This window comes from Kogia breviceps, chromosome 13 (genome assembly GCF_026419965.1).
Source record: "Kogia breviceps isolate mKogBre1 chromosome 13, mKogBre1 haplotype 1, whole genome shotgun sequence".
Taxonomy (NCBI): Eukaryota; Metazoa; Chordata; class Mammalia; order Artiodactyla; family Physeteridae; genus Kogia; species Kogia breviceps.
The window spans coordinates 53,225,578-53,243,834 of NC_081322.1; the positions used below are offsets into that span (position 1 = coordinate 53,225,578).

Here is an 18,257-nt window from a genome sequence, read left to right on the forward strand (position 1 = left end):
ACTGAAAGGATATGGATGTAGTGGAGCAGGCTTAGAACACAGAAATGAATGGTAGCTCTAGCCTTTTGCACATAGTCAAAATAGATACTGATTTTTAAAAATAAGTATGCAAGTGAAGGTTGAATGTAGGATTCAACTTTAAGTGTTTAGTCCAAGTACATGTATTTTTAAAACTTCCATAGTTGATTCCAACTTGAAGCCCTGTTTAAGAATACCTGATTTTAAATGATAGGTGTACCTTAACATGTGCTTTATTTTTAAAATCTGTTAATCTTTTTCAGAAAACAATGTTTTGATTAAATATCAACTCACAGTACTCCATAATTTGTTGGGATTTTTTTCCTGAAAGCAAGGATAGTTGGTAAAATACTTATTTAACATTTCAGTTTTTCATAAAAGCTAACATTCTTTCTGCTCAAATTTGAGGTTGAATCTGTGTTTTAGTGGGGTTAGGGAGTTTATATAATGCATGATGACAGGTGATAATTTTTTCTCTATTCTTGGAATTTGTTTCTAATTCTGCCATTTACTGTTTGGCCTTGGATTAATTGGAATAATATATGGGAGGTGTCTGTTATAGAACTTGTCAGCTAAAGAAGTCCAATGATGTAAATGTTAAATGCCTCATCTTCTCCTTCAGGAAAAGAACTCTACAACATAATGCCAAAGTGTCAAAAGAGAACTGAAATACACAGCAAATTTCAGGAGAAATTTAGCCAGAGATTCATGTTCTTGTAAATTCAGCTAACTAATGTTTTAAGAATTTTCTCTAACACTTTTTTATAAATTAACAAAAGTAATTGGACTATTTCATAGATATCTTTAAGGTTAGATGTTGTCTTTTCATCAGCTGTCAGTATTTTCTTTTGAATAAGCAATTTAGTGGCTAACCTCCTTTTCATAGACTAATGCTGTCTGACTCTTCAACTAAAATGTCTATATTTTTCTCCATGGCAAAATTAATACTGATTGTAAGGCAAACCATTTAGTAGCCTCATTTGGGGGAGAATGTAGAATATTAAAGCTATACAGTGTGTATTTTCAATGGACAATTCTCTATTTTAATTACATAATTATATTTCATAAAGCTTGTACAAGGAACTCTTCTGCAGAGTCTAAATAGTCATCAGTCACTTGGCCTTTATTCATAACATCTCAGTGATATACTGCTGCTTTTTAAAAAATAAATTTAAAAAAATATATATATCTTCAACTGCCTTGGGTCTTCATTGCTGCGCGTGGGCTTTCTCTAGTTGTGGCGAGCAGAGGCCACTCTTTGTTGTGGTGCGTAGGCTTCTTGTTGTGGTGGCTTCTCTTGTTGCGGAGCACGGGCTCTAGGCGCGCAGGCTTCAGTAATTGTGGCATGTGGGCTCAGTAGTTGTGGCTTGTGGGCTCTAGAACGCAGGCTCAGTAGTTGCAGCGCACGGGCTTTGTTGCTCTGTGGCATGTGGGATCTTCCTGGACCAGGGCTTGAACCCGTGTCCCCTGCATTGGCAGCCGTATTTTTAATCACTGCACCACCAGGGGAACCCCTATACTGCTTTTAATAGTTTACCTTTTTAACTCCTTTAGGCAGTATAATTTCAAGGCATACCCTAAACCAGTGGTTCTCACATTCACATCAGTATCACCTGGAGGTCTTGCTAAACAACACATGTTGCTGGACCTCATCCTCAGAATTTAAGATTCAGCAATTCTGGAGTGAGGCAGAGAATTTGCATGTCTAAAAACCTCCTAGGCCAGTGCTGCTGGTCCATGGACCACACTTTAAGAAACACTGTCATAAAATATGAAGGATTGTTTGCATGTCTTGATCTGTTTAATAGTCTTTTTCTAAATTTAATCAGACTTTGAAGGTTAAATCAGCTTCCCATGATTGTCAGCAGGAAGCTTTGACAGATGTTCAGTGTCTCAATAATAATTTTTCTAGAGTTAGCCAATAAACTTTTTCTAACTTGAAAATAGTAAGATCTATTCTGAGAGAGTTGGCAGTTTCTTTTGCCTCTAATTGTATTACCTGGTATAAGAAAAATATCTGTCAAACATCAGTTTTCTTTTCTGCATCATAATCTTCTTGAAAGAATTTTAATTAAAAATAGGGATCTATATCCAGGCATGCTTGGTACTTATCATCAAGACAAATAATTGAACTGAATATTTGATAGATAAATAGATGGATGGGTGGGTAGGAAGCTAGATATATAGATAGATATATGGGTAGATGGATGTCCTAGGTACCTCTATATTTTAGGTAGCAGCAACTTTATCACAGGTTGTTCTTCTGCCTGGGTGCTGGTATATTTCTTTAAATATCATTGTAAGATGCATCCAAATTTAAAATGTTAATATGTGAGAAATTATGTGACTTAGAATAGAGGACATACAGTACCTGAATTAATTTTATAAGACTTGTAATATAGACTAAAGAATTAAGAATCTATGATGGAATGTTTCTTATTTATATTTTCCTTTTAGATTGTCCAGTTTATTGTTACATTGGTTCAAAATAACCAACTTGTGAGTTTAAAACGTAAAAGGTAAGATTTTATGATAATACATTTTGACCTATCTATAGACAACCAAACATCTTAGAATTTAATCATGAATGGTCTACGACATTTGCTGAATATATGCGTGTTGTCCAAGATGAACAGTCCTCCCTTGTTAAATTATACTTCTAACATTTCAAGAGTGGTGGTGTTTCCTACTAATGTCATCTTGCTGTTTTTGAGAGATTAGGATAGCCTAAATGGTCGTTTTACATACGTATGGTTTATAAAGAGTTCATCTTTCATTCACATTAGCAAATTATTGTAGCATTAGAAGGCCTCAGTGAGAGAGGATACATGCTGAAAAAGGCATAAAAAATTTTTTACTTGATACCTCATGTTTAATCCACTCACAAGGGTCTTTAAAAACCTGTACATTGACTATGGGTTGTGATATCCATAAATGTCAGTAACTACCTTTGTCACAATTAAAACATAAGGAGAACAGTGGACAAAGGAATAGTAGGTAGAAGGAGAAAAAGATTATCTTGTAAGGCAAAGGATTTTAGCAGAGCTTGGTTATAGTTACAGCTTATGCTGTAGAATTAACTCTACTTCCACTGAGTCTTTGTGATATTACCTACTTTTCACTATGTAAGTACCATAAAGAGTTATGTAGTTCAGTCAGCAATGAAGTATATTTGGGGAGAGTAATTTATAGTGTTTATTATAACAAAGATAACACAGAAGAAATGAGAAATAAAAGCCATAGATACACTCATCCCCCATACCCCTCCAAAGAGGTAATAGTTTTTAAGAGTTTCTTGTGTACTGAAATTTTTTATTCATTATTAAAATGAGTGTGTTTATATGTGGCTAAACTATTAGAAGCAATTTAAACTCCATGTATGTTTGCTCACTGAACTTCATGTATATCTTCTGATTTTCAGACCTCTACTTCTAAACACTAATGGAGCTCAAAAGAAAAATTTGTTTCAGCACATAGTAAAAGAACCAGCTGATAATCACCATCATAAAGTAATTTTTAAAATTCTGTTTTATATTTATTATCTCAAACTAAATTTTATTACAGCAGTATGTCATGCATTTGAAAAAGTTTAGTGAATAATCTAACTGTTCATCCTCTAGCTTTTAAAAATCATGACATTTTTTATCATTTGCTTTAGATTATTTTAAGAAATAAACTATTACAAATATAGTTGTCTCAGTTGCCTGTTCCCAAGTTGATTTTTCTCTCCCTCTCCAGTCTCCCCTGTCACCCAGAGATAAATCACTATCTTGAATTAGTATATATCATTCTCATGGCTATTTGATGTGTGAATCCATGAACAATATTTGGTATTATTTTGCATATGTCTAAGCTTTATATAAATGATATTATTTTGTACATACCATTTTGCAGTGTGGACTCACTTGGTCTTGCTACTGAGATTTATTAAACATAGAGATTTAGTTGATCTTTACTATATGAGATTAATTGAATATTATGATAATGTAATTATGCACTTGTTCATTGGTTATTTTAAGTTGTTTCCAGCTTTTATTATAAATGTGTACAGACCTAGACTCTTTTATTGTAGCAATTTCAGAAAGTATTATTGTTTACCTTCATTTTTTCACAAGCTCTCTGGGTAAATTGTCAAACTTATACCCAGTGGCAATTAGTTGAGTCCAGACTTCTTTTAATATCTGATTATCATTGTTACTTTCAAATCTTAGAATTCTAAATACTGCTTTAGATATATTATTAAAGTATTGAGATTTTTGTTCTCAGGCAAGTCAGAGTTAACCTGACATCTGGTTCCTCTTCCCACTGTTTAAATAATCAAGCATACTTGTTTTTAGGATTGAAGACTCATGTAAATGGGTGAAGATTTCTTAATTTAACTTGATTTACATCTTTTGCCTCTATATTATCTAGAGTTGAAATTGATAGAATTTTCTATTATAATAATGACTTTAGTTTGCTTTGGAGAATTGAATTTTTTTTATTAGTGTATCCATGGTCTGAATATAACTGTAGCTGAATTTTAAAAAATAATAATTGCTAAAATGCCAGACTGACATTTAGCTGTGGAATAGTTGAAGTATTTTTCCCCCTATTAAAGAAACCATTTAATGAGTAAGAATAAAACATGGCATCAAACAGATTAGCTTGAGATGAAATAATCCCCATCAGCCCAGTGGCCATCTGGTTATGTTTGAGATTTCTGATGAAGTCCTAAGACTTTTTTACTCTTTGGGTATAAAAAATACTTTAAAATTTGAAGATCTTTTCATAGAAACATTCTGAGGCATGTCATCTTTAAGGTCCCTTACAGTAAAAGAAATAGTTAAGTAGCATGCAGATAATACATCTCATACCTCTGTAAATTGGTACTTCTAATACCAATTTAGTGTATAAGTCCCATAAGGGCAGAAAACATATCTGTTTTGCTTACCATCGTATCTCAGAGCCCAGTTAACATTTTTTAAAAGGTATGTTGTTTGGTAGTCAAATAATTTCAGTTTTTTGATATATTTTCTACCTGATTTTTTAGGTTCCACACAGTAGGACTGAAGGTTTAAAGCCAAGGGAGCGGATTTCAGATGATATCATTATTTATGACGTTACTGATGATAATGCAGATGAAGAAAATATCCCAGTTATTCCAGAAACTAATGAGGATATTATATCTGATCCCTCCAAGTAAGGAGATTGTGAAATAAAATTTTTGAAAATATTACTCGTTTTAATCAGAGATCTAAATTTAAAACTATTTTATTCTTTGATAAACTAATATCTGACTCATATTTTAATTTTTGAACTGAAAAATTAAGCCAAATTATTCAAGCACATAACCCCCTTCCCTCCAGCGAAAAGACTACCAGCAAAAAGTAATGAGAATTCATTCTTATTTTTAAAGTTTGGAGTTAAAGACCTTTAATTGATTCTTTGTGGTCTTATATTATATGAAGTATCAATATTTTTCATTAAACTACACACCCAAGAAAAGCCTTTTGACAGGTGGTTTGGGGAGAGAGTTTCCATGGAGAGTGACTGGATAGGGTGAATTTATTGAAATAGTCTGAGAATGTAATTGGTTATTTCTCGTATTGCTGATCTAGCTGTAGCCAGTACCCTGATATTGTCATTGTTGAAGATGACAATGAAGATGAATATGCACCTGTCATTCAGAGTGGAGATCAGAGTGAACCAGCCAGAGAATCCCTAAGTTCAGGCAGTGATGGCACCAGCCCTCTCATGTCTAGTGCCGTCCAGCTAAATGGCTCATCTAGTCTGACCACAGAAGATCCTGTGACCATGATGGATTCCATTTTAAATGATAACATCAATCTTTTGGGAAAGTGAGTCTCTTCTAAAGGTTGTCTAAATTTATTTGCTTTCTTTGTTCACTTCATATGTTCTTTTTCTCTTTGAATGATTTTCCTTTCAGGTTATGAACCTATGTAGTCAACCTTTCTGTTCTGGTTAGTGCTGAGCTCGGCAAATGGTATTTTGAGAAAGATTTAATTATCCCAAGAGCAGTCTTCGGATCTTCTTGTCAATTCCTCAGATTTCTGTAATGAAATACTTCTTTTTGAATGTCTTAAAAGTGTGTGTGATTGTGTGTATTTGTGTTTTTATCAGGACTGTGGAATAATACAAACTCTATGAAGGAACTTATTTTATAGCAAAAGAAAACTAGAAGTTAGTAGCAATAACCAGTAGTAAGAGGTTAAACATTTTATAATTTATAGTATAGAGGAAAAAGATAAATCAGACTGGGTTATTGCAGAACCATTTTTCCTTAAATACTGAAGTTTTGTATAAAGGCTGTGGGTTCTCAATTAACCAAGTTTTTTTGAATCCTAAATACTGAATAGGATCTCTTAAGGTTAAGAATTGGTAAGGATTCAGCAATTGCTAGGAATATTTTGCCTAGCTAGACTGCAGTGTGATTTTAAACATAAAAGCAAGGAAACCTAATATTTGATTTTTTAAAAATCTTTTTTCCTTAGGGTTGAGCTGTTGGATTATCTTGACAGTATTGATTGCAGTTTAGAGGACTTCCAAGCCATGCTGTCAGGAAGACAGTTTAGCATAGACCCAGATCTCCTGGTCGATGTAGGTACTTTGAATATTCTTTGTTGTACCAGCAGTTTGTGTATTTATGTATAGTATTTATAAATCAATGCATCATATTCTTGAATTCTACACTGTTTTTGCAGTTTATTTTTTTTAATGAATGGTTTTGTTTATTAGAATGAACAGATGGGTTCAGGAAAGTGAAGGAGGGTGATCACTATTGTCTCTGAGTAGAAGTTCAGTTAATCCCTGTGTAACAACATATCAACCCTGTTCAACAGTACTATTAAATCCAGGTCTTGTCTGGACTTGTTGCTGTGTTATGTTTTGCTCTAGAGTAAATTGTCATTGAATAGAAATCGGTGGAAATAGTATAAATAATTAGCCAGGAAACAGCATGGAGGCACTTCTTAATACTTCGGGAATTAAGGTTTTTCAGTCAAATGTATTATATGTTATTATATTTAAAAATTTTTTGTATTGAGTCCTAAGATTCCCCTATTCCAGTCCTCACCGCCACCTATATGAACTTGATTCCTATGTTGTCTGGACTTTGAATCCTTGTCTGTCATTTCTGGTACTAACCTTGCTCTCTTTTCTCTTGTTCCTACCACTCCTCTCTCTCTTACCTAAAGCTTTCTATGTGGCCTGGTCTCATCCAGATGAATCTTGTTCTTTCCCCTATTTCCATTTCCTGTTGTGAACATTTTCTGTTGTGCTCTTTTACTTGAAAAGTTTTGTTGTTCTTTGTTTTGCATTTTTCCCCTTAAAATACAGCTTCTGTCACATCAGAAGATTCTACGGTTTGTCAGTGTCACATGACTATTATTTTTCCTAAATCATCAGTGCCTCACAGGATGGATTTCACCTTCTTTGAAGATTTCCTTTCCATGTTACTCTCTTAAATGAATTCAACATCCATGTTAATGACCTATTTGGACTTGTTTAACAGTAACTTGACAGCCCTTCTTGATTCTATCAGTCTTTGTCCCCAATCTGAATCCAGAGACCTTTTAGAATATCTCTCCCTTAGATCACTAAGAAGGAAATAAAATCCTGTAATTCTGACTCTCTACAAATCCTCACAGTCTTCAAGTAGGTCATTTTAATTTAACTTTGGAACAGTTACCACGTTCTTTTGTCCTCACGACCTTATCCAGCCAACACTTCCCTATTCACAGAGCATAATTCACCATGCCCTGGTACTCTCATCAGCTGTGGAATCTCATATCCTTTCTTCTTAGAGGAAGTACTTCCTTTTTAAAGCCAGTTTGTACACCTGCCCCCCGCCTCTCTGTTCTCTCTCTATCCATCTTTTCCAACTGCCTTCAGTGGGTACAGATTATCTCCATTTTGATGTGTTGCTCTGCTCATTTACCATTCTGCTTCTCTAATCCTTTGACTGCAAAACTGTAGAAATGAGTGGCTGTATTTGTTACTTTTTTTTTCCACTCTGTATTTCTTTTGAAACCCTGGATTGTCTTGGCTTATTTACTCAAAGCCTGTGCTGTCTTGGTATATCCACTGTAAGTAGCCTGCAGCTTTTTTTTTTTTTTTTTTTTTTTTTTTCTTCCTCCAAATTAGGCCACTGGGCTAGTGGAAGAAGGTTTGTTTTGAATCAGACAGATTTTGGTTCCATTTTTGGCTCATGTTACTTACTAGCTAAGTTATTAATTTTGGGAAAGTTAACCTCCCTTGCTCAGTTTCCCCACCTGTTAAATATGGCTGATGCCTGACATGAAGGGCTTTTGTAAGGATTATAAGTAATTAACACTATTACTATTTAACATTACTGATTTTCTACTGTAGAACTTTTCTTGTTGATTTTAAAGGCACTGGACCTCTTTGTTCTCTTCCTATCTCCCTAACCATTCTGTTTCCTCTAAGAGCTTTTCTTCTTGTGGATATTCCCCAAGGTACCCAGTATTTTATCCTGTTTTTTCCTACCTCTCTTCTTTTTTCTGTCCTGCCTCTCTGGAGGGATTTTGGCTTGTAGGATTGCTGTCAAATATATATCTCCAGCTCTTAATATTTTTTAAAGTAACCTTTGCTTGAATTCTAATTCCATGCCTTTGGAATCATCAGTTAGATCTTGCCTTAAATTATTTGTGTTTAACACCAAACCTTTGTTTATTTTCTAAACTAGGTACCATTTTAAGGTTTATTTTCTCTAGTGGTATCAGTCTTCTGTTTACCCACACAGGATAATAATCACAGTAATCTTGGTTTCTTTATCTCCTTGTTCACCAAGCCTGTGTATTTTCCAAAATAACATTCACAAACCATCCCTACTTTCTATTGGGTTGGCCAGAAAGTGCCTTCGGTTTTTAAGTAAAAATAAGACAATTTTTCATTTTCACCAAGAACTTTATTGAACAACGTATTCACTGTTTTGTTCCACTACCTCTGCCATTTTTCATACACCTTCGTAATTCCGTCTTCCCAAAACGTTTTATCCTTTTGAGCAAAGAACTATTCCAGGTGCCTTTTACAGTCTTCCAGGGAATTGAATATTTTTCCATTAAGAGAATTCTGTAAAGATAGAAGTAAATGGAAATCTGAAGGTACCATATCTGGTGAATATGGCTGATGAATCCGAACTTTCCAGCCAAGCTGTAACAGTTTTTGCCTGGATATCAAAGAAACATGTGGTCTTGCATTATCCTGATGGAAAGATTATGAATTTTCTGTTGACTAATTCTGGATGCTTTTCATCAAGTGCTGCTTTGAATTGGTCTAATTGGGAGCAGTACTTGTTGGAATTAATCATTTGGTTTTCCAGAAGGAGCTCATAACAGGACTTCCTTCCAATCCCACTATATACACAACATCACCTTTGGATGAAGACAGGCCTTTGGTGTGGTTGGTGGTGGTTCATTTCACTTGCCGCACAATCTCTTCTGTTCCACATTATTGTACAGTATCCACTTTTCATTACTGTATGGTATCCACTTTTCATCACAATTTGTTTTTAAAAGGAATGTTTTCGTTACATTTAAGTAGAGAATCGCATGTAGAAATATGTTCGAGAAGGTTTTTTCACTTAACATATGTGGAACCCAAACTTCTAAGCGATTAACATATATATGAACATAACAAACTTCATAGTGACTTTCAATGCTCAATTTGAATATTTTGAATATGTCAGCTATCTGCCACGTGGTATAATGTTGCTTGTTCTAATTAATGTCTTGATTTGATCGCTATCAACTTCAACTGGTCTACCCAACTGTGGAGCATTGTCCAGCGAGAAATCTCTAGCATGAAACTTTGCAGACTACTTTTGACATGTTCAGTCAGTCACAGCACCTTCTCCATACACTGCACAAATCTTTTTGTGCATTTCAGTTGCGTTTTTACCTTTCTTGAAATAGTGAAGCATAATATGCTGAAAATATTGCTTTTTTTCTTCCATCTTCAATATTAAAATGACTACATAAAAATTCATCAAATAAATTTTTTTTAAAATGCATACTGATGTGACATCTGTCACAATACAGTCTAGCAAGATTGTTTCAAATGAAGTTAAAGACAATTAAGTGCTACTAGAGCCATCTTACAGAAAAACCAAATGAACTTCTGGGCCAACCCAATATTTTTACTGTTGCCTCTCTCATATAAGACCTTCCCTGTTTATTGTTTCATCCTTGAATTATGGGGTATTGTCATAAATAAAAAATCTACCCATAGGTTGCCTTGTTCTCTGAGATGGCAAAGATGGTAAGGACATGTGTGAGTAATAAGTATGCTGAGAAGCTCATGGGTTCTTGCTGCAGAGTTCAGTACAAGTGACCCAGTGTGGAATCAGTAGGAGAGACTTGACCTTAGAATTCAACCATGTCAGCTCCTCATACATGATCTATTTTCCTACTTCAGACCATGCATCTGCTGGGAATACATGAAGGTATCCCTGAGTCAGTGGGTAGAGGGATTAGGGCAGAGAAGGAGTGAGGAGTTTATACTGCTGGTCCTCCTCAGATGCCACTCTCAGTAGAGACAAAATCTGGTCAGACCTCTGAGGCAAGTACAAGCTGAACTGGTAGAGATTGGCAGTGATGTATAGTTACCTACTCTTAAACTGAGTCTCTTCCTCTTCATGGATCAGTAGGTGGTATGAAAGGAGGAAAAGTTAATGAAAGGAAAAGAAGAGCTCGGGATATTTTTAGGGCTACAGTGAATGTGGAACTTTAAGGAGAGGAATCAGTGTTTAGAGAGGGTGGAGGAGCCTCTCTGCATTTCATTCTATCCTGCAAACCATTTGGTGTGCTTATTCTTTTAAAATGCTTTAGTCAATATATTTCATTACTCAGGCCACTCCCAAGTCTCTTATTGCTGACAGAATGTCCTGTCCATTCATTGGCCTTGCCTTACCTTTTGAACCTTATGTATACAACTTACTATTCAACTCAGAACTTCTGCATTATTTGGACTCTGTTTTCCTTTCTCTTAGCTCCTTAGTACTTTTGAGCCCCACCATCCATTATTATTGTAATACTGGATTGTATCTGATTGTATGTTGCTATTGGATGTTGTTCTTATTTTGCCTTTTAGATTGTAAGCTCCTGGAGAGCAGGAATAGTGTCTTCATCTTATATTCTTCATGATGTCAATTATTTCTTAGATGCTCAATAAATCCCTGTGGACTGGATGACTTTGAAGCTTATGACATGAACAAAAGTTATGTTTGTAAAGTGGCTGGTCTGAGGAGTGCAGTAAGCAGTAGGCAGTGGTCTTTGCATTTATGGCTTCCCTTGCTAGGTGAGGTGAAAAGAACCAACATGGAGTTAAGCCATTTGGTCAGAGGGCTCTACTTGAGGTGTAATTTAGGAACCACTGTCATAGAGCAGATTCTATTAATTTATCACATAATTAGAAGGTAGTCAGTGAAGGCTCTTATCAGGGCAAGGGACTCAGCCCTGGGTGCCATTGAAGGCCATAGGCTTTTAGGGAGGAAAAAATAAAAGAAATGAAGGAAAGGGGAGGTGGGGAAAACCACCATTTGTCTCAAGTGAGTTACCCTACTACTTTACAGAATAGAAATTCTTAAAACAGCTAATGCATGGGCTAGCTTGCTCTGCTTTTGTTCGTTTTTCTTTCCGCTTTCCTGCTTTTCTCTTCCAAACTTGTTTTACTATATGGAAACTTCCTAGTGCAGGAGCTACATCTCTTCACCCAACATGGCTGTATAAAAATTTTGAACACACAGTTAATTTTTAAAAAATATTTTTTAAACTTATCATCTTTCTTGTTTGGTCTTTCAGCTTTTCACTAGTTCTGTGCAGATGAATCCCACAGATTACATCAATAATACAAAAGTAAGTTTTAATTCGTGTTGCTCAGGACCCGTAGCTGTAAGAATTTGAAAAAAGTCCTAGGAAGTAGAGAGCAGTATCACTCCCAGTTACAAGTTACAAAAAGCATTTTATATTCTTACCTAATACATGTGATCAAGCTAATAAAATTCTAGATGAAAAATTAGCTTTGGTTATGGGGTGAATCATTGCCCAGTTCTTCTGTGCCTTGTGCTATTAAGTACCAGTGTGAAATCAGCCCTCAATGTGCTGGGAGGTAAACTGACTAAATTTGGCATATTCAGGCATATCACTGAAAAAAATTATTAAAATATGATTTCTTCATGTTCTGTGTCTCCATTTTACATTCTTATTCCATCTATAAATAACTTCTCAGCATTTTTATTGAAAATTTAAGGGTACCCATATTTTAAAATAAGTTCCTTCATTTTATTAGCATACAGTAAAAACACAGGGATTTATACTATTTGTAGGTAAGGTGAGTTGAAACAGTGAAGTATGGATTTTGGACCTTTTTTTAAAGTAATTGTTTTATTAAGTGTATAGTACCTGCAGTTGGGATTAGCAGATGTTAACAAATTCTTTAGAACTGGTTTTTAATGAGTAATAAGAACAATGTGAAGTTGTTAGAGCAGACATTTAGAAATCATTCTGTTTCATTGTATAGCTTATTGTCTTGAATAGGTATATACTTCATTTATCTTGTATTTATACCAGATTGTTCTCTAAGCCCTGCTTTTCGTTGAATAAAAAGGTAAATCAGGTCCCCTGAATGTGTACTAATTCTAGATTAGTGGAATCAAAATTTAATTTTTATTTGTGTTCTTTATAGTAAAAAATGAACACATATTAAATAAATATGAGGTATTAGAGTGAGGAGGTGGAATTTTTCTGACTATTGTCATGTGTGAGGGTGGCCTGACCACATTTTCTACATTTTCAAAGTTACATCCTGGGTAACTTAAAGTTGAAGGAATTTGTGAATTTTTGAACTAGAAGGTTGATTATACATTCAGTATTTGGATGATTTGTATCAGGGGTTGTCATACTTTTTCTGTGAAGACTAAATATTTTTGGTTTTGCATGAAGCCAGGTGTTCTCTGTCACAGCTAGTCAACTGCAATTGTGCAAAAGCAGCCGTAGACAATACATAAAAGAATGAGTATGGCTGTGCTTCTGTAAAACTTTACTTTCAGAAACAGTCAGGTTGCTGAATTTGGCATTTGGACTATAGTTTGGCTAGGTTTATATTATAAGAATCTGTGGACCACGTCAGTACTGTGTTTCAGTAAATATATTATTGAATGTTAGACCTTAAGTTGAATGAACCCATATCATGCTTTCATTTAGTGAATGTGCTGTACTGTTTGTTTATTGTTAGACGTTGAGTCGTTCTCTATTCTTGAATCATCTCCTGTTCTCAAAAGCTTTTAGAAATAGCAGTTAAACAGCACGTTTACATATTGCTGTATAGTACTATAGAAAAATTAAAATTGAGAGTGATTTTTTATCATAGTTTTAGAATCTAGATTGTTTTTAAATAATTGACACATCAGCTGTCATTCCCTTGTTCATGACAGGTATTATGTGACATGTATTACAGCACTCTTTACTAATGAGTCAGGATGCCTTATACTCCTCACTATAGCAATCTTAAGTGGTCACTACTAATAAGCAACAATTTGTATGAGAGATGAGACCCATTTGTCATCCTGGTTCTCATATGCATTAGAATAACAACAGTGGCATCCTTGGAAAATACCTATTTTAGGAAGTAGAAAAATACAAGAGGTATTATTTCATTAATGTTTATTGTGAATGCTAAATGAGAAATGTTTTAATGTAAATTTTGGGGGAAGTTTAAGTAGTTTTTATTATGTCTTGGAGTCATGAAGCCTGGAAACTTGTACTGCTTAATTTTGTGATGAATATCAGGGAAATTATAGGAATTAGTATGTTTGTTACATCATATATAATTTACAAGCATGCAGCTATCTGGGACTTACAGCTATTCAGGAAAAATTGTGAACCTCAGCACCTCAGTTTGAACATCGTTGAAAAGAGCACTGAAGAACTTAACATTTAAAGATTAATCCCCTTACAATCAGATGTAAGGAGAGAAGACAGTGGTTGAAAGAAGCAATTTAAATAACAGAAAAGAGTTGAAAGAGCCAAAAAAGGAAATGAAGAAACACCACCTCAACTTTGAGGCTTCCAAATATAGGGATAAATAGTTTGAAGGATGTTATCGTGAGCTACTGTAAACGTGTTCACTTATGCTAAATATTCTGTTTGTGAGTGAAAAGAAATGTGTAATACGTTTTAAATCAAAGCTGTTTAAAATGAATTTAATTGTTTAAAGAATTATCTCTTCATTAGCAATTAGAAACTAGCCATCTTTGATTCATTACCATCTTCTACTCTTGTCAAATTCTGTCTGTTCTACTGTTGAAATGCTCCCTCCTTTTTGTATTTAGTGTCATCCTAGTTCAGGTTCTTTGTTTCATCCACCTGATGACAGCAGTAGTTTTCTTAGCCAGTTTCATTACCTCTACTCAAATCTCTTTCTATCCCTAGTTCATCTTTCCTGATGCTCCCCTTTCCCATATATTTCAGAGAACATACCAATATTCTTATACTGTACCAGTTTTTAATTTTTTGCCATTTTTCAGGAACATATAAAATATGAGCCAAGTATTTTTATATTATTTTTTCTCTTTTAGTCCGAGAATAAAGGATTAGAAACCAAGAGCAATGTAGTTCAGCCAGTTTCAGAAGAGGGAAGAAAATCTAAACCCAAAACAGGTAGGTATAAATGGAGTATTAGTTTTTTTAAATAAAGATTTCTGTGTAGGAACTGGGGGCCAAGGAAGCTTTTGCCATGCTTAACAATTGAACACAGATTTGTATTAGTCTCAGTTCTATGCGTAATGTATCAAGGTTCCAGCATACAAAAGAAATTGAATTGGTGTGGTAATAGTTCTTAAAAATTGTCATTTTTTCCCCCCTATTTAACTTCAGGAGAACTGAAAGAACCCTCAGTTCTTAATTATTGAATAAAAGTATACATTTTCTGACTTGTACATTTTTAAATTTACTGACACGAAGTGTGATATTTCTTGTTTGGCTATATAAGGGTAATGATTGCACATATGCACATCTGCTTCTGTGTTTTCCACCATATAACTTGAACTCTATATAAGCTGGTGATAAAAGATCAGTCATCTTATCTTTGTTATAGATAAGCAACTTATACAGTACACTGCCTTTCCACTTCTTGCATTCCTCGATGGGAACCCTGCTTCTACTGTTGAACAGGGGAGTACAGCATCATCAGAAGTTATGTCCTCTGTAGATAAACCCATAGAAGTTGATGAGCTTCTGGACAGCAGCTTGGACCCAGAACCAACCCAAAGTAAGCTTGTTCGCCTGGAGCCATTGACTGAAGCTGAAGCTAGTGAAGCCACACTGTTTTATTTATGTGAACTTGCTCCTGCACCTCTGGATAGTGATATGCCACTTTTAGATAGCTAAATCCCCAAGAAGTGGACTCTACGTGTATATATTCATCAAAATGATGAACTATTTATTTTAAAGTATCATTTGGTACTTTTTTTTGTAAATTGCTTTGTTTCGTTTAATCAGATACTGTGGAATCAAAAGCACCTTTTGCTTTTCTCACTAACCACACACTCTTACAAAGCTTTCAGATGTTACTCAGCTACGTAGGTACATAAGATTTGGTGCATTAAATCACAGTATTGGCATATCTTTAAGTTGGATTCAAATGGCCATTTTTCTCCAATTACAGCAAATTGGATTTGTTTTTTACATGTATGTTCATTAACCCAGGTAAACTTTTTGTTTGTTTGTTTTACTTGTTGATGCTGTCTTGTTTGCATTGAGTGTAAGTCACTATAACTACTGGTAGAACTAAAGCTTTCTCTGTTCCAGTTGCTTTTATTAAGTATTTTTCACTTGGCTTCTTTATAAAACTGGGAACATAAAGTGCCTGTATCTTGTAAAACTTCATTTGTCTCTCTTGGTTCAGAGAAGCTCATTCATGTCCGACAGGAAAGGCAACGTGTACTTGAGTGCTTGCTGTCTGATGCAGTTGCAGCTCCGTGTACATAGAAGGGGGGTGGGTGCCGTCAGCCCATCCACCTCGCTGGACTAGTTTTAAGTAAAAGTTTTCCGGTTTGTTTGTGTTTTTTTGAGGCATACTATTTAGTAAAATAAATATAATGAATGTTGCGTACTAGCATCTGTTATGTGTCTTCTTTGGAGGTGACATCCATGTGACAGTTTTTCCTTTTCATAGGAAGTAGACAGACTTAAACTGTAAACTTTGTTGTCCATTATTCTTTTTTTTTTTTTGCGCTACGCGGGCCTCTCACTGTTGTGGCCTCTCCCGTTGCGGAGCACAGGCTCAGTGGCCATGGCTCATGGGCCCAGCCACTCCATGGCATGTGGGATCTTCCCGGACCGGGGCATGAACCCGTGTCCCCTGCATCCGCAGGTGGATTCTCAACCACTGTGCCACCAGGGAAGCCCCATTATTCTTAATATGAGTCATACCAAGATCTTGGTGCCTCATCTAAGAAGATAGACTGTGTATTGCAACAAGGAAGAAATATAATGCCTCCAAATTTAAAAATTATGCTGGCTTGCTTTCTATGTTGCTAATAAAGAACTGAGAAAAGTATGCTTCCAATTTGTCCCAAATTAGGTAAGAACATTATCACTGGATGCCAAGGGCCTATAATTTTTGCCCTGAGAGAAGATAAGAGAAACAGTTAAATCACTTCTTTGCTTTGGAACACTTGCTCAGAAGAATGAGAGAGACTTAATGCAAGGCCAGGGCACTATCACTTGAAGAATTGTACCTTCAAGCAGAGGACTGAAAGCAGTGAGCTCGTATCTGAATATTTTATAGGGCTGTTGGATGAGGAATTGCAAAGATGGCCTTCCTGTTGGTTATAGTCTCAGTATCTTGGAACTTCTCTTACTGTGATGTAAAATTTCAAATAAAGCATAGCACAGAGGGATAAGAAACCCTTCCTTAGCAGACCTAAAATACTTGGCTCTGACAATGGGATCTTGGTGAACTAATTTAAGAACCCAGAACAGTTTTCTGCGTAAGCTTTAGAGGTCACTTTCTTAGAGATTGTTAAGGTGCGAAGAGCTTAGAGACTGAGGAGAAGAGAGCTTCAGAGGCTTTTTCACTTCGTTTCCTCACTGTGGGATATGATTAGGTTTCTTCTCCTTTGGGGATAACTCTAGAAGTATTTAAAAAATAATTTTGAAAACCTTATACCTCCTAGTACTTTTTAAGGTGACATTTAAATTTTTTCATCTTTTCGGGAAGAATTTAGGATACTGTTAAATACTGCCATTTAAAAAAATAGTTGTCACGTGCTTTTAAATGTATCTGAAAGAATCTAAGTACCATAGTGATTTGATGTTCTTCATCATCCATTCCACTTCCTCCAAAGAATTTTATCCTACTTTTATTATGCGTGAGTCATACATTGAAGATAATTGTTGCACTTCTCTGCAATTAAATTTGAAATTGCGTCCTGTAACCTTAAGATTCTAAGCATTAAAGTTTGTCTCCAATTATAAATACACAGTTGATCAAAACAGTATAAACGTATGTGGCAGAGACTGTTAACTGATTGCTGAACTATTTCCTATCACGCAGTTAGATTATTTCCACCTTTGTAAACAGGGTAGCTATGTAATTGAATTCTAATAAATCAGGAAAAGTGATGTTCAGAACTTGCGGGTCTGGTCTGTGAACATCTCCCCCATCCAACCCTCCTCACCTTTTACCCATCTACTAGCTTGATGCAGAGGAGTATGTGGCTTCCGAGTATACACACGAGAAGGAAGAAACCTGGCTTCCTAAATCGCCACTTAGAGGAGAGCCACCCATCAATCCTGGATATTCATTTAGACTTCAGGTCTAAATTCATTTAGACTTCAGGGACACGGGGGGGACAAACCTTCATTATGTTCTGTCTCTGAATTTTGGGGGACTGATCTGTTAGAGATTTTAGTGTTCACTAATATAGTCCAAATTTTGATGAACTGTTAAACATACAAAGTACAATTTTACCAGAAATACATCTTTTTGTGGGGTGAACAGATCTCAGGGATTTTTTTTCCCCAAATGTTTTATTATCTGGGGGTAAATTTATATCAATATAATAAGAGCATCAGTTTTTGTTTCTATGAAGTCTTAAGAAACTTTTATAATACAAAAAATAGAAGGGATTTTGTTACAGCAGTGTCACTCAATTATTTGAAGTCCTTCAGAATTCACTAAGTATTTTAAATTTTATTAGCTGGTAATTAGATCAT

General features: G+C 35.2%; 1 protein-coding gene across 6 annotated transcripts in view; it reads left to right on the forward strand.

The window, feature by feature from the left end:
* HSF2 (heat shock transcription factor 2) overlaps positions 1–18,257 on the forward strand; it is a 40,573-nt gene that overhangs the window by 20,116 nt on the left and 2,200 nt on the right. Inside the window, exons 6-13 of one of the 6 annotated variants that reach the window (XM_059083888.2) lie at positions 2,476–2,537; positions 3,440–3,527; positions 5,051–5,199; positions 5,619–5,858; positions 6,513–6,618; positions 11,841–11,894; positions 14,615–14,696; positions 15,133–16,149. In XM_059083888.2, the coding sequence (XP_058939871.1) occupies positions 2,476–2,537; positions 3,440–3,527; positions 5,051–5,199; positions 5,619–5,858; positions 6,513–6,618; positions 11,841–11,894; positions 14,615–14,696; positions 15,133–15,425 (1,074 nt within the window). In that variant the 3' untranslated portion in view covers positions 15,426–16,149. Of the gene's footprint in view, positions 1–2,475; positions 2,538–3,439; positions 3,528–5,050; positions 5,200–5,618; positions 5,859–6,512; positions 6,619–11,840; positions 11,895–14,614; positions 14,697–15,132; positions 16,150–18,257 lie in introns of those variants that run through there. The other 5 variants (XM_067010688.1, XM_067010687.1, XM_059083886.2 and 2 more) reach the window with 5 other exon arrangements.